The sequence below is a fragment of the Ursus americanus genome, chromosome X, assembly GCF_024610735.1.
Source record: "Ursus americanus isolate L20-20 chromosome X, mUrsAme1.1.p, whole genome shotgun sequence".
Taxonomy (NCBI): Eukaryota; Metazoa; Chordata; class Mammalia; order Carnivora; family Ursidae; genus Ursus; species Ursus americanus.
In genome coordinates this window covers 83,556,380-83,572,938 of record NC_142164.1, presented here as the reverse complement: position 1 = coordinate 83,572,938, position 16,559 = coordinate 83,556,380, and the positions used below count along the sequence as shown (strand labels likewise).

General features: G+C 45.6%; 1 protein-coding gene across 1 annotated transcript in view; it reads right to left on the bottom strand.

Moving 5' to 3' along the window:
- Positions 1 to 12,126, bottom strand: part of SLC9A7 (solute carrier family 9 member A7) — a 132,745-nt gene extending 120,619 nt beyond the window's left edge. Inside the window, exon 1 of the mRNA XM_087860309.1 lies at positions 11,679 to 12,126. Within this exon, the coding sequence (XP_087716435.1) occupies positions 11,679 to 12,003 (325 nt within the window). The 5' untranslated portion in view covers positions 12,004 to 12,126. The remainder of the gene's footprint in view (positions 1 to 11,678) is intronic.
- Between the last annotated feature and the right edge of the window lie 4,433 nt (positions 12,127 to 16,559).

The following is a 16,559-nucleotide window of genomic DNA, read 5'->3' as shown; positions in this document are numbered from 1 at the left end:
AATGGTGTGATACCGGTATAAGGACAGACATATAGACCAATGGAATAGAATTGAAAGCCTAGAAATATGCCTTCACATCTATGGTCTACGGATTTTTGACAAGGGTGCCAAAACCATTCAATGAGGAAGAGACAGTTTTTACAACAAATGTGCTGGTATAACTGAACATCCACATACAAAAGAAATAAATTTGGACCCTTACCTTATACCATATATAAAAACTCAACAGAGACCAAAAGGCTAAATTTAAGAGATAAAACTATAAAACTCGTCAAAGAAAACATAAAGAGAATACTTCATGGCATTGGATTTGGCAAAGATTTCTTGGATAGGATACCAAAAGCATAGGCAACAAAAGAAAAAAAAAATAAAGTGAACTTCATCAAAATTAAAGCCTTTTGTGCATCAAAGGACACTATCGTGAAAAGGCAACATGAACTAGGAGAAAGTATTTATGAATCACATATCTAATAAGAGATTAATATCCAGAATATATAAAGAACTACAACTCAATGACAACAAAAAGAAACAACCCAATTTAACAATGGGCAGATGACCTGAATGAACATTTCTCCAAAGAAGATGTACAAATAGCCTTACATCATTAGTCAATAAGAAAATGAAAACCAAAACCATAATGAGCTACCACTTCACAGGTACTAGGATACTACAAAAACAACAACAAAAAATAACGAGTACTGGAGAGGATGTGGAGGGCCTGGAACTCTTGTGGTGGGAATGTAAACTGCTGCAGCTGCTGCCGTGCGAAATCGTTTGGCAGTTCCTGAGAAAGCTAAACATCGAATCACTGTATGACCCAGCAATTTTATTCCCAGGTATATACTCAAAAGAATTGAAAACAGGGGCCCAAACGGATACTTGGGCAGAATAATGTCACGGCAGCATTATTCATAATAGCCAAAAGGTGGAAACAACCCAGGTGTCCAGGAACTGATAAATGAATAAACAAAATGTAGAGTGGAATATTATTCAGCCAGAGAAAGGAATGAAGTTCGTACACATGTGACGACCCAGATGAACCTTGAAAATACTGTGCCAAGCGAAAAGAGTCAGATTCAAATAAGTCAGGACTAGAAGTGTATGAATACACTTACATGAAAGATATAGAATAGGCAAATTCGTAGAAACAAACTAGATCAGAGGATATCAGGGAGTGGGGGGAGGAAGGAAGGGAGCATTACAGTTTAATGGGCACACAGTTTCTGTTTGAGGCGATAAAAAAATTCTGGAAATAGTGGTGTGATGGTCACACAATTTTACAAATGCCATTAATGCTGGTGAACTGTACAGTTAAAAATGGTAAAAATGGAAAATTGTGCCATATTATTTTGCCACAATAAAAAATTTTAAAACCACCATGTGCCTTATCAGCCAAATACAGCATTTTTTGCGCACGTATACTCACCTATCCCTTCATTCTCTTTCCTGAAACAGCTTGCTGTGATTCGGACAGACGTTTTCACACGTACAGTTTTCCTTCTCAGAAACTTCACTGTCAGTGTGAATCTGAGGCATGAGAACTTGAAGGAAGGACCTTTAATGCTAAGCAGTGTTAACAGCACCTTATTTTTGTTAGACAAAATAGAATCCATTAAGCAAATATTTCCATGGCACCTACTATGTGTCTGGCACTATTCTGGGGATAGAGGAGACAGCAGTAAACAAAAGACAGATATGCCTGCCTACACGGTCATTCAGGCTTATGTTCTCATGTATTGTGGAAGCACTCTAGAGGAGACTATGACACGCCTGGGGAGAACCAGCATAGGAAGAGTAGGGAGACCTGGGAGCTCGACAGACCAAGCTCCCCCTGCCTCCCCACCTCTGTGATAGTGACACCTAGAGATGAGAAAGCTTTTAAGCACCTGCTCCCACCTGAGAAGCCCTGGCACAGCCACTCTGAACATCCTTTGATGGTTTTTCTGGGTTTTCCCTTGTCGCAACTGGTAGCCTTCTCCCATATTGTCTCGGTCAGGCCAGCTCTAACAAAGTGCCACAGACTGTGTGGCTTATACACGACAGACATTTATTTTTCTCACAGTTCTGGAGGCTGGAAGTGCAAGATCAGGGGAGTAGAATGGTCAGGTTCCGGTGAAGTTCTCCTTCTGGGATGCAGACTGCCGACCTCTGGGTCTCTTCCATAAGGGCACGAATCTCATTCATGAGGGCTCCATCTTCAGGACGTAATTACTTCCCAAAGGCCATAGCTCTTAATACCATCAAATTAGGGGTTAGGATTTCAATATATGAATTAGGGGAGGCCCAAACCATCAGTGCATAACATCTTTGGGATGAAAACAAACAGGCATTTTGGTTCTACTTGCATCCAAGGGCCCGAGGCCAATCTAGCATAGGACAATCCAGTCTTCCAAATTGGCCAGCCTCACTCCTTGCAGTGGTGCACTGGAGTTTGGAGCCAAAGCCCCAGCTAATAATAAAAAGGGACACTTTGCTTTATTTTATACTCTGGGCACAGATTTCCGTCGGAGACCCCCTGGAACCAGGTCAGCGGGGCAGGAGTCAGGTTCTGCTCTCTCCTGGCCAGACGCATCCTGAAGCATATTGATCTCATCCTTTAGTAGACTCCCACTTACCAATCTCAAACATATGGCCTTAAACAAATGTGCCGTTAGACCTAACTTTCAATTTCTTCATTTTGCAAAATGGGACCGACGATACAGTCTTCATACATTTGATGTTAAGGTTAAACGGCTTAAAGTATGCAAAATGCTTAACACAGTGCCTGGCTATCATAGCAGGTATTCAAAAAACAGTTGCTATTTTCTACAATTATTTAATTACAAGCAACATAGTGAATGTATTTAAAAGGTGAAAACAAATATTCTACAGCAGTGACTTTCAAACTTCAACTTAAAAAAAAAAAACAACAACGCTGCTAGGGGTGCCTGGGTGGCTCAGTTAAGCATCTGACTCTTGATTTCGGCTCAGGTCATGATCTCAGGGTTGTGAGATGAGGCCCCCACCATGGGCTCCATGCTCAACGCTGAGTCTGCTGGAGATTTTCTCTCGCGCTCTCCCTCTGCCCCTCCCCCTGCTCATGCTCGCTCTAATAAAATAAATAAAATCTTTAAAAAAAAAACCCTGCTAATGCACCAAAATACCGATTTCTGAGTCCCAGTCTGAGACATTTAAGTCTGGGCCCAGACCTGCTAGTTCTAACAAGCTCTCCCATGGGGCGCCTGGGTAGTGCAGTCGTTAAAGCGTCTGCCTTCGGCTCAGGGCGTGATCCCGGTGTTCTGGGATCGAGTCCCACATCGGGCTCCTCTGCTGGGAGCCTGCTTCTTCCTCTCTCACTCGCCTGCTCTGTTCCCTCTCTCGCTGGCTGTCTCTCTGTCACATAAATAAAATAAAATCTTTACAAAAAAACAAAAAACAAACAAACAAAAAAAAAACCAAGCTCTCCCATGATGCTGATAAGTATATTGAAATGACCTCATAAACTCCAGATGAATATACTCTCTTCAAACTGGATTACTTAAAAAATTTTACTTTATCATCATCGACAACAAAATCACATTCAAGTCCTACGACTTCTCTTTTCTGGATTCTGTGTGACAAAGCACTCATCAAACACTACATCAGAGATCAGCTTAGCTGCTTTCCAAACCTGTCCCTCTTCCTCTTGCTAGACTGTATTTCCCTGCCTCCGTTCCAGTTAGATGTGGCCTCATGACCAAGTTCTGTCCAACGGAAGTGAGCAAAGCGACGTGCAACACTTTGAGGCTTAGCACAAACTCTTCCCCGTGTGATCCTCTGTTTCTTTCCTCATTCACTGGCTGGAGAGGGAGGGTTCCAAGGCCCTAAGGGATGTGGAAGCCACAGGATGGAAGGCACCTGGTCCCTGAATGACCACAGGGAGAGCCACCTGCCAGACTCTTGCACTGGCCCAACACGTGAGTTAAAAATGAACTTGTCTTGGGGCGCCTGGGTGGCACAGCGGTTAAGCGTCTGCCTTCGGCTCAGGGCGTGATCCCGGCGTTATGGGATCGAGCCCCACATCAGGCTCTTCCACTATGAGCCTGCTTCTTCCTCTCCCACTCCCCCTGCTTGTGTTCCCTCTCTCGCTGGCTGTCTCTATCTCTGTCGAATAAATAAATAAAATCTTTAAAAAAAATGAACTTGTCTTATGTTAGGCCACTGAAATTTGGGGTTGGTCTGTTCTAATGGCTAGCATTACCTCAATACAAATATCCACAATGAGAAAAAGCCAGGTAGCATGCTTCAAACCAAAAGAGAAAAGTCTCCTAACACCTATTGTCTTGGAAGTGGAATACAGGCAATTTTTCAAAAGATATGTGAGCTTTAAAATTAAAAAATATTAACATTAAGAAGTTACTGATTCTCAAGTCATGAAGGCCTAACATCATCTCCTATAAACTAATGTCAAACAGCATTACCCAATGTCAGACTTTAATGAGAGTAACAGGTTGCATGTAGCCTCACGTGTACATCCTTTCAGGGAGGAAGGTTAACAGGTTACCAGCTAACAGGTTAACAGGGAGGTTAACATCTTCCCCCAACTTCTATTTTAAGGAGATTTTCAAAACATACCAAAAAGCTGAAAGGTGAATATAAAACACACCCTTTCACCCACCACCCAGATATACGTGGTATGTGTATTTTTTTGACTGAACCATTTGAAAGTAAGTTGCATGTGTTAGGACTCATACACTTGACTCCTGAATACTTCAGCCTACAATTCCAATTAATATGTACATTCTCCTGTATAACCTCAATTATCTCACCTAAGAAAAATAACAGTAATTCCCTAATGTCATCTAACATCAAGCCTGTATATAAACATCCCTGATTGTCCCCCAAACAGCTTATTTTCATGAACCAGAGCTAATCAGGTTTCCTGTGCTATGACTGCTTATGCCTCTTTGGTCTCCAGTTACTTAGAACACTCTTTTAGTCTACTCAGGCTGCTAGAACAAAATACCATCGACGGGGTAGTTTAAACAACCAACATTCATTTCTCACAGTTCTGGAGGCTGGGAAGTTCAAGACCAAGGCGCCGGCAGATTCCGTGTCTGATTAGCGCCCTCCTCCTAGCTTGTGGATGGCGGCCTTCTCACTGGAGCCTCACATGGTAGAGAGACAGGGAGCTTTGGTCTCTTCCTTGTCTTATATGGGCACTAATCCCTCCGCCCTCATGACCTCATCTAAACCTAATTACCTCCCCCAAACTCCACTTCCAAACAGCATCACCTTAGGGATTAGGACTTCAACATATGAATCTTGGGGGGGGGGAGGGTACAATTCAGTCCATAACAGACACTTATCCTGTCTTTTTGTTTCCCTTGACATAGACTTCTTGAAGAAACCAGGACAACGGTCTTGTAGGTTACCCTGTGTTTTGGATATGTCTAATTGTTTTCACATAGTATTTGATAAGTTGTTTCTCTATCTCCTACATTTCCTATAAGCTGGAAGTTATGCCTGAAACCTCAATTTAACTCAAATAAAACATTTGGAGGATGAAGACTACATAGGTAAAGCTGTATGCTTCCTACCGCATCTCATCGGGAGGCACGTACTACTAGATAGTTCCACGAGGAGCAAGGATAAATTTAATGACTTGGATATAAGATGGTGACGGCCGGGCCTCTCCACCGCAAAGATACCTTCTTTCTTCTGCGAGAGGCAAGCGATCTGTGGCGCTATCCTTGGCACCGTATAAGTACCGTGTTCCCCAATGACCTTTCACCTACGGCTTTGGAATTCATGGAAAATCCTTGTCTACATCATTAGGGTTGTGAAATGGTGATTTTCGAATTACATCATTCCAAAAAGATTACTTTCTGAAAGTTCTAAGAAACACTTTCGGGGCGCCTGGGTGGCGCAGTTGTTAAGCGTCTGCCTTCGGCTCAGGGCGTGATCCCACCGTTCTGGGATCGAGCCCCACATCGGGCTCCTCTGCTGGGAGCCTGTTTCTTCCTCTCCCACTCCCCCTGCTTGTGTTCCCTCTCTCGCTGGCTGTCTGTCAAATAAATAAATAAAATCTTAAAAAAAAAAAAGAAACACTTTCAGAAAATGTCACTTTCTCATTTTAAGATTCATTTTACTTCCATTTATTACTTTTAAATAACTACAAATTTTCTTTGTGCCTAGCCATTCCTATAAAAAGAACATCTTAATATCCAAAGAAAATGCTCCTGAACCACATAACTGTGTTCTCTTAGTTCTAATGTATTTTTTCCTACATAAAAGTTGTTTGCTTTATTTTTTAATATTTTTTATTATGTTAGTCACCATACAGTACATCCCCAGTTTCTGATGTAAAGTTCCACGATTCATTAGTTGCGTATAACACCCAGTGCACCATGCAATACGTGCCCTCCTTACTACCCATCACCAGCCTATCCCATTCCCCCAGCCCCCTCCCCTCTGAAGCCCTCAGTTTGTTTCTCAGAGTCCATAGTCTCTCATGCTTCATTCCCCCTTCTGTTTACCCCCTCTTCATTCTTCCCTTTCTTCTCCTACCAATCTTCCTACTTCTTATGTTCCATAAATGAGTGAAACCATATGATAATTGTCTTTCTCTGCTTGACTTATTTTGCTTTATTTGCTTTATTTTTAAACAAAGTTTCCATTGCCAAAGTAATGTATCAGTGTCATAGAAATTTCAAGCCATTCAAAAGAGTACAAAGGGGAAAAAGTAACATCTCCCCTCCCACTCTCCCAACAACTGGCTCTACAACCACAGGATAACCACTAAGTAAGTTTGTGTCTGTTTCCAGAGAAGCACACGTCAGATATAAACGTGCACACGTTTATGAACATACTTTACATAATTTTTAAAGAATAAATGAGATGATACTATACAGACTGTTCTGCACCTTGTTTTTTTTTTTTTCCACAATGGTATGTGCGGAAGGCTGCATGATACCTCTTTTTTTTTAATTTTTTTAAAAGATTTTATTTATTTATGTGACAGAGAGACAGCCAGTGAGAGAGGGAACACAAGCAGGGGGAGTGGGAGAGGAAGAAGCGGGCTCCCAGCGGAGGAGCCTGATGTGGGGCTCGATCCCAGAATGCTGGGATCACGCCCTGAGCCGAAGGCAGACGCTTAACAACTGCGCTACCCAGACACCCCATGATACCTCTTTTTTTTTTTTTTTTTTACCAGCCACATAGTATTCCTTAGCAGGAACGTGCTGTAACTTAACCAGTCCCTTCTTGAGTACTGCCCTTTGCTTCCACGACAACAAATATTGCCATCTATGTAACATGCTAGTGCAAGTATTTCTGAAGGACAAAGTCCAAGAATTGAGACTGCTTGCTAAAGGAGGGGGGGGTACGTTGTAAATTTTTTCTGGGTATTAACAAATAGTTCACCAAAAAAAAGTCAATGCCCCTCATCCCCACGAACTGAATGCTGATGCATTTTTATATTACAGCAGGCCTCTACTGAATGAGCCTCAAGTAGCAAAGCGGGCCAAAGAATCACAGAGTCTAAAGTGAGAATGAGAACTAGGACTTACCAGGTGTTTAAGTATCAGACACTGCACTTGACCTTTTCAACGTCTCAATAAATACACTAATCCTGTGAGGTGAGTGACACCGTCTCCGTTTTTGAAAAGAGGAAACCGGGGCTCAGAGAGCGTACCCGGACTCATGCAGCTTTATAAGTAACAGGGCCAGCATTTGAACCCAAGGGATGTGGGGCCAAAGCAAGACCATATGGAGCTGCCCCAGTCTGCGGCAAAAGTGAGGGGCTCTTAAAAACAAAACAAAACAAAAAACAAGGGCTCCGAATTAACCAAGAATAGGGTGGCTCCAAAATGTTTACTCACACACAGACTCAAATGTTCACTGTATGCTACTTCCAAGAGTCGTTCCCCTTGCAGACTTTGCCTGTGAGTCCACTCTCAGGCCGCGCGTAGCAATTCAGCTCCGACAAAGCAACAAGGAGCCCATGGTCCACAGGACCAGGAGGGGCTGACCGATACATGCTTGGCAAGCTGAGAGGTGTGGAGGAAGCGAGAAGCAGGTGGTGGGCTGCCAGGGTCAAGCTAGATACTTTGGACCTGTATCAGTTGTCACCAAAACAGTACGGGGGAAGTGGAACTAGGACACACGCGAGAGAGAACCACAGTTAACTGTCACAGTCTGTTGATACCACCTTTCTCTGCCTCCAACACTTGCTATTTCTGCCTCACAGATTTGCTGGGCCCGGGAACTTTCAGAGGGCACTTAGTCACGTACAGGGGCAGACAGCTGGGAGCTCCCTGCCCTGACAAAACAGGTTAGACGGGTGCCAGGTAAGCTCCTGGTCCATTGCGGTGCGGTGGTGCGCAGCTCCCATCACAGGGCCTGGGGGCGGGGGGGGGGCTGCTTTCAATGTCCCTGGAGAGTCTGGTCTGTGGTCACCGGCCCTTATAGCTACCTGGGTCTGTTGTCAGGGAGGAGTGCTTATAATTGTCCCTTTGCCATTTAAATGTTGAGCATTCACAGTGTGTCTCTTATTGTCCTTGGGTCCCCTGCATCTAAGCAAGCGCTTAAGATGGGATCTCTCAGTGCACACCACTCCTAGGTGCACTCAACTCCTCTTCGGGGATCATGAAATAAAAAGGAGAGAGGGAAAGCAAGGAAAAATCTCTTTCCTCTTCCCCGTTTGGTCTCTATTCCAGGCCCAGGGCTCCAGAAGTTCCATGGGTACAATCAACAGTTGAAAGTTCACAGAAAACGGATAATGTAATATAGTTTAAAATAGGGAGAAGTGGGCATCAAACTAGAGGATTTGAGGAGCATCTTAAAATGCCATCACAAATGGCACAGAATGGAGGCGAGGACACACCAAGAGGTAATTCGGCTTCCATAATTCAAAAATCGAGAAGCACAAAAGAGTATATGGTGATATTTCCCTCCCACGTCCTGTCACAGCCACCTAGTTCCTCTCCAGCAAAAAACACCCAATGTTACTAGTCTATTGACTGTCCTTCCAGAGATATTTTACCCCAGCAAACCCATATAATCACAATTTATTTTACTATGACTATATATAAATATATCGTTTATCATAACCTTTATAAATATTAAAGCTTTCCCTTTCAGATTAAAGTGCCACATAAATATTTTTAAAGGGGCAGAAATTAACATTTTTAAATTTCAAAGAGTTTTGAAACTTGCAGTTGAACTCTTTTCACTCATTAAAACTTACCAATATTTAAAAATGAAATTGTTTACCTCCAGAAATTAAGTTGGGCACCCGACACACAGCAGATACTTAACAAATGTTTCCTTAGTCTTTTTGTCCTTTATTACTCAGAGGCAACAGGACAATTACTCACTTCCTCTACTGATATCAAGAAATGAAATCTGTTTTCTTATATTATTAACAAAGAAAAGTCCTGAAAATCGGTACTATATTCGCTTAAGTGTTCAAAGATTTTCATACTGAATTTTTAAAAATCAGAATCCCTATCCCAATAGCCTTCAGGAAATAATGAATAATTAGCTAATCAAATGACATTAGAATTCTGATGGAGGGTGTGTGTGTGCTAAAACAGAAGACTAAATATCCATCAGACAGAGAACTGTTTTCTCACAGTCAGAGGCAAAATATTCACAGCAAAATATTAATATTTGGGCAGAACTCAGGACACCATATATTGACAAACTAAATTTCTTAGCATATTTCAAAGTAACACTAAAAGCCAAAGACAGAGCAAAATGACACAGAATGTTGAGATGATGTTGTCTTTTCTGAACGATCATCAATTAAACCAGATTTCAGTACCACAAAATGGCACGGTATGCTGCAGCATGGCCCCAATGACTAAAAGATCAAAATGAGCTTAAAAAGTACGTATCAGCACAGGAAAAGTCCACTATTGTTTGTCAGCCTTAAGATAAAGGTGACTGAGCGCCTAAGAACATGGAGTACTCCCTCAGAAAAAAATATTTTTAAATCCTCATTTTCCATGTGCTGGAACGTGTATTTTTGAGCCTGTCAAATCTACCTTCTAGAAGTGTTTCATACTGTACTTTAATGAATTGGAGCTAGAGGCTATAAAATAAAAATATTTTCATGATTATCTATAGCCTTGGAAGGATAATCTTCGTTTGCATTATCGCTCACAGTCAACCCCCTGAAATGACAACGTGCTTCAACTCCCCACCCTGCTGTCTGCTCAGACCTCCTAGCTTACCTGCAGCCCTGGCATTTGTCATTTGTCACCCACCGACACAAACCACAGAGGTCAGGAGTGGCCAGGTACTGATGCCAAAGTTTGAGTTCACATCTGCAATTTGCAATAACCAAACTCAGTTTTAGACCTGGTCCTGTGTCAATGACAGATCTGCTTAGGCCTCTACCTCTTTAAAACTAGAGGGCTCCTGACAGCAATTTGTAACCTTGGTGGCCATGAGCCTGGGCTGTCAACGACCCATCGAGAGCCCTGAGAAGCAAGACCCAGGGCCAAGGGTAATTTTCACATTAAAGATTCAGGTGTCTGCTTTCCATTCTTTATCAGTGTACCCTGAATGGAAATTGAATGGAGAGATCCCTCCAGTAAAAGTGATGAAGTAAAATGTTCCCTACTGGGAATAGTCATGAGGTGGCCTCATCTATTTCCCATGACGATGCCCACCTGGACCTTAAGTCCACTGAATTTAATTCAAAACGAGAATACCTGGTTCTAGTTTGGAGTCATAAGGGGGGGGGGTGTGGCGAGAGAGATGATTCAGATTACAGCTAACTGACACCCATGTAATAACGGAAGATTTGTGCTGACCACTCTGCGGATAACACAGCGTGTGCCATTAAATCCAGAAAAGGGTGGTGGCATCAGCCCATCCTTCACAACAAAAGACGGCTGCCTCCGGAGTTAAAAACCACTACTTTTCCTCTTCATCCACCTATAAACGTATCTTCAAAGTCACGTCCACGCTAAAATCTGAAGACCACAAAAGCCCCTCTTCCCTTGGAGAAGCCAAGTACCTGGGTATAACGTCCCACCTGGACAGAAGAGTGGGAGGCGTGCCCATATAACCGACTAGGCCCGACCATGGCAGTGCCCTACTCTGGATCCTGTACCACGCTCACCTTTCACAGCGCTTCAGGCCATACAAGAGACCCGGGAACAGAGATCTCAGAAGTGGGCGCTCACCCAGGTTGACCATGGATGTCTGGCATCCGGCCGCCCATACCCAAGCCCAGAAACCCTCAGCCCTCGTCCCCACCCTCACTGTGGCCAGCCTCTTGGGGTGACACGGTCCCCAGGGTAGTCACCCACCTCCCGCCGCGGCACACATACCCTGTTGAGCTGAACTGGGGCGGAGGTGGGGGGGGGGCGGGTGCGGAAGCGCGATGCGGGAAGCGGGGCGGGGGGGGGGGGGCGCAAAACAGAACCGGGCGGACAGAACCAGGCCACCTCCGTGCCTTTCATTTTCCTGGTTCCCCGATTAAGAACATCGAAATGAGGCGGAATTCTCTTTAACGGTAATAGAAAGCCAGAAAATGCAGACAGTTGACCTTGGGAACCAGCCCCGTCGCAGCGGGAAACGGAAAAGAAACACGTTGGCAAGTGAAGGGGGAGCGCAGCGCAGAGCGGGGCGGGGTGGGGGGAGCGCAGCGGCCGGGCTGCCAGAGGGGTGTCGGGGAGGTGGGCGCGGTAGGGGGTGCTCACCGTAGATCATGGCCAGCCCCGTCTCGTGCAGAAAGCGCACCCGGCGGTGCTTGAAGAGCCAGATGGTGAGGATGGTGAGCGTGAGCAGCAGGATGAAGGTGAGCAGGCTCACGCTGTCTTGCCGGTGGCTCTCCTCCGCCTCCTTCTCAGTGGCGAGCTCCTCCATGGCGCTGCTGTCCTCGGCCGCCGCCCCAGAGGAGGCCGAGGCCGCGGCGCGCAGCCCCCGACCCAGCAGCAGCGGTAGCAGCGGCAGCAGCAGCAGCCGCGGTGGCAGCGCCCGGGCCGCTCGTCCCGGGCCGAGGCGAGCCGCGTCACCAGGCTCCATGGCCCCAGGACCGCCCGCGCCTCTTGCGCGCGGGGACCAGCAGCCCGCGCCGTCGGCGGGTTCCCGCGGCGCCGCCGACCTGCACGAGTGGCCGCTGCCGCCGCAGCTCCTCCCCCCGCGCGCGCCGGGCCGGGGCTGCGCCGGGAGCCGCGTGGGGGAGGGGCGCGCGCAGTGCGCAGGAGCGCCAAGCACCGCCCCCCGCCCGCGCACCTGTTCTGCCCCCAGCCGCGCTGCGCCGCGCCGGCCGCCTTCCCGGCCGCCGAAGCCGACTGGGCTGGGGCCCTCCGACTCAGGGGAGCGGCCGTGGGCCCCTGGGCTGCCTGCGCTCCTCGCGCGGTCCTGGCGTACCTGGCCAGGCGGTCTGGGTCGCGGGGCCGTTCCTGGGCGGTCGCCGCCACGCTTCCTAAACGCAACGCCAGAGGTCGCCGGTGCCTGGCAGGAGCATCAGCTTGGGTTCGTGCGCTGTGCCATTTCGAGTCCTGTCTCTGGGGCCACCACGAAGTGTTCCATCTCAGGCCAGTGTGCGGCTGTCCTGAGCCCAGTAAAGGGGGGGTGGTAGGAGCGCGCCCTGAGGGAAGCGAAGATTCGCGAAGCACCGTTGCCCCCTCCACCTCTTTTTGCACAACTCTCACAGTACCTTCCAGCTTTTCAGGGCTTCCCAGACTCTACCAGGCTTCATTCAAACCTCTGCTCTATGTCTGTCCCAAAGTGAGGACTGATCAGGGGTTAGAATGGGGTGCAAGCGTTAAAACAGCTCCTTCACCACTTGGGGAATAGACTGACTTCTTATTCTGGACCGTGTAACTAGCCCTCTTGGGGAACAGGGTTGAACCAGAAGGATCTGAACACTTGCCATTCCTGCTAGATGAGCAGCAGAGGGTGAGGGTGGAGATCACCCTGGTGGGTTGACCTTATGGTAGCCCAGGGAATCTTTGGATGATTCTTAGGATAGCTCTGGAAAAAAAGTTATAAAGTGGACTCTGGAGGATAAATCCTCTTGGAACAACTCCTCAGGAACTAGAATTTTCAATCCGCCTTGTTCCTCTGGTCAAGGAAGAAAAAAGATTAAATTCTCTTTTTTAAAGATTTTTTTTTTAATTTTTAAGTACTCTCTACACCCAACATGGGGCTCGAACTTACAACCCCAACATCAAGAGTTGCATGCTCTACCTACCGAACCAGCCAGGCGCTCCTGGAGTGATGGAACTCTTAGTGACTGAATTCCCAGTGCCTAACGCTGTGCTTGTAAGTGTTTACTGAACTGCTCTGAAATCCATACCAAAGGTTCGTTTTCTCTCCCAGAGGAGTTTGCATTTTTAAGAGAATTTCTTGAAGAAAGCAAAGCTTAACTAAAGAGAGTAAAGAGTAATAAGAATAGGGTAGGAATGGCATTAGGCGGGAAGGCTGTTTGGAGCACTGCGGCCTTCCTGGTTCCCCTCTAGGTGAGCGCTCTGTCAAACTGCTTAGCGCCTTCTTAAAAGCAGGGAATCTCTTCAAGATTTTAGCTATCGCTGTTCCCTATTCGTCTAGACTGTCCCCCAGCCCCTGCAAAAATCCATATATCTTGAAGTTCCATGCAGGTTTCCGATGAAATTGCAAACACCAAAAACCTGGATAGTCGCAGAGAAAGTTATACCACAACAGGAAGACAATCTAATTTCTGGAGATTCCCTAAAATCCACATTTGCTGAACACTGGTTATGTTGATCATAGTATTTAATATTGCACCCTCTTGGGTTCCTGTAAGTTGAGGACAGAACTTCTCTCTGCAGACTTCTTAGTACTTACAGCAGACCGTATTTTCCAAAAATGCCCACAACTGTGTTTCCAACTGCGTGTGCTCTTCCAGAACTTGCCGCTCCCCCATCAAAGGGTGGCATCTGTGTTCCCTCCCCCCTTGAACCTCAGTGGACCCTTGTGACTGCCTCAAAGAATCGAATGTGGCCATTAAGACTGCACAACTTGTGAAACCAAGTCATAAAAGACAATCTAGTTCCTGCCTGACTCACTCTCACACTCTTGCTGTCCACTCATTTTGGAGCCCTGAGCTTCCACGTAAAAAATCTAGACCACAGTGAGATATCATATCACACCTGTTAGAAAGGCTATCATCAAAAAGACAAGAAACAACAAATGTGAACGAGCCAGTGGAGAAAAGGGAGCCCTCATACACTGTTGGCGAGAATGTAAATTGATACCGCCACTATGGAAAATAGTGTGGAGGTCTGTCAGAAAATTAAAAATAGAACTACCACATGATCCAGAGATTCTACTTGTGGGTATTTATCCAAAGAAAGTGAAAACAGGATCTCAAAGATATATCTTCGTTCCCATGTTTATTGAAGCATTATTCACAATAGCCAAGATAGGGAAACAAGTGAAGTGTCTGTCAACAGATAACTAGATAATGAAAAAAAACCTATATATATATATATATAGAGAGAGAGAGAGAGAGAGAGAGAGAGATTGAGATATATAGATATAGCTATATACCCACACAATGGAATATTCAGCCATGAGAAAAAAGGAAATCCTGCCATTTGCAACAGCACTGATGGATCTTGAGATCCCTTAAGTCGGCGAAATAGGTCAGGCACAGAAAGACAAATACTCTATGACCTCACTTACACGTGGGATCGAAAAAAGCCGAACTTGTAGAAACAGAGAATAGAATATTGGTTACCGGGAGCCGAGACGTGAGGTAAATGGGGACATGTTGGTCAAAGAACACAAACTTACAGTTAGAAGATGAATGCGTTCTGGGGATCTAATGCACAGCGCTGTGATTACGCGTAACAATTCTGTACTATGTATTGGAAAGTCGCTAAGAGAGTAGATCTTAAATGTTGTCACCACAAAGAGAGGAATGGTAATTCTGTGACATGACGGAGGTGTTAGCTAAGACTAAGGTGGTAGTCCTAGTGCAAGATATAAGTGTATCAAATCAACACGCGGTGCGCCTTAAACTTACACAATGTGATATGTCAATTATATCGCAATAAAGCTGGAAAAATTTTTAAAAATTGATCTATCTTGAAGCTGCCATGCTGGAGAAAGCATGGAGAGACAACATAGCCACAGAGACAGACACCACAAGAGCCACAGTTTTTTTCGTGCTCCCAGCCCAAATACCCCACACCAGAATGAGTGAGCCTGCCAATTATTTTACTCCCTGCCACCATCTTACGGTAAGCATATGAGAGACTCCCAAGGAAGAACCACCTAGTGGAGCCTAATCGGTGCCTGAATCTATGAGGTAACAACACAACGATTTATGTTATTGTAAGCTACCAAGTTCAAGTGTGATTTCTTCCCTAGCAGGAGATAACCAGAAGAATGTTTATAGTATAAAGCGATTGCCTCGGGTAGAGTATGAAAAGATTTGTGCCAAGGATTCCCAAATCACCAAAGAAAATGCTCGATTCTCTATACATGTTTGTGTGGGAAAACTAACCCATACAATACAAGGGTTCTGATTCCAGTTAACACGGAATAATCACAATCAACCCACTCTCTCCCACTGAAAGGAACACAAGGACCAGCTATTGGAGGACTCTAATAAACAGTCAATTGTACCAGGTAGATTGAGGAAGAGCACCAGAATTTGAAGTAAAACAACAGGCAATGAGTTCACAATTTTTTCCCTCCAGTAGCCACCGGGCTGAACTCAAGGCAGTCCAAACCCAGAAGGGGACAGTGACTGGACAGAGCACCAGGAAGAGCAGAAAATAGACCTCCTGATGTTCAGAGAGAGTAGGGAAGTACACCAATTGTTCTTTTTTCCATTCTCTCACACCCTTGCCAATAGGCAGTCCCCCATTGCAGCTGGGTCAACAGTGATGTACCTAAAATGCTGAGGGAGGGGCGCCTGGGTGGCACAGCGGTTAAGCGCCTGCCTTCAGCTCAGGGCGTGATCCTGGCGTTATGGGATCGAGCCCCGCGTCCGGCTCCTCCGCTGGGAGCCTGCTTCTCCCTCTCCCACTCCCCCTGCTTGTGTTCCCTCTCTCGCTGGCTGTCTCTATCCTGTAGAATAAATAAATAAAATCTTTAAAAAATAAAAATAAAAAAAAAAAATAAAATGCTGAGGGAGGGGGGAACCTTCCTCTCTGGTTTGCAATAGCCATGGTCCCAAGTCAGTGGGGGCAAACGCCCACTGCTGTACCTTTTTTCCTCTCTGTCCTCCTGCTGCTTGGCTCCAGACATGGGTGAAGTTGCAGGAAGTGCATGCCAGAGAGAAGTCAATAAAGACTCAGATTTCTTGCCAAAGGATTGAAAAGAGGAACTCCAAGGAACTGCAAAGTCCCAGGGAGATTTTGGAGAGGGAGCAACTTGGGAAAACAACCCTGTAGGGTCGTTTATGAGCTCCTGGGTTCACCCTAACCTGCATGTGGATCTTATCCTAAACAGCATACCAAAGACTGTGAAAACTGAACTAAGAAACAGATCACCACCCAGATCCGAAACTGGCCACTGGATAAAACACTTGTGGGGCAAATCAAAACAGCCCTGCAAAATTTTGGAAGACTGAATCGACTTTGGGGCCGTGATCCACAAAA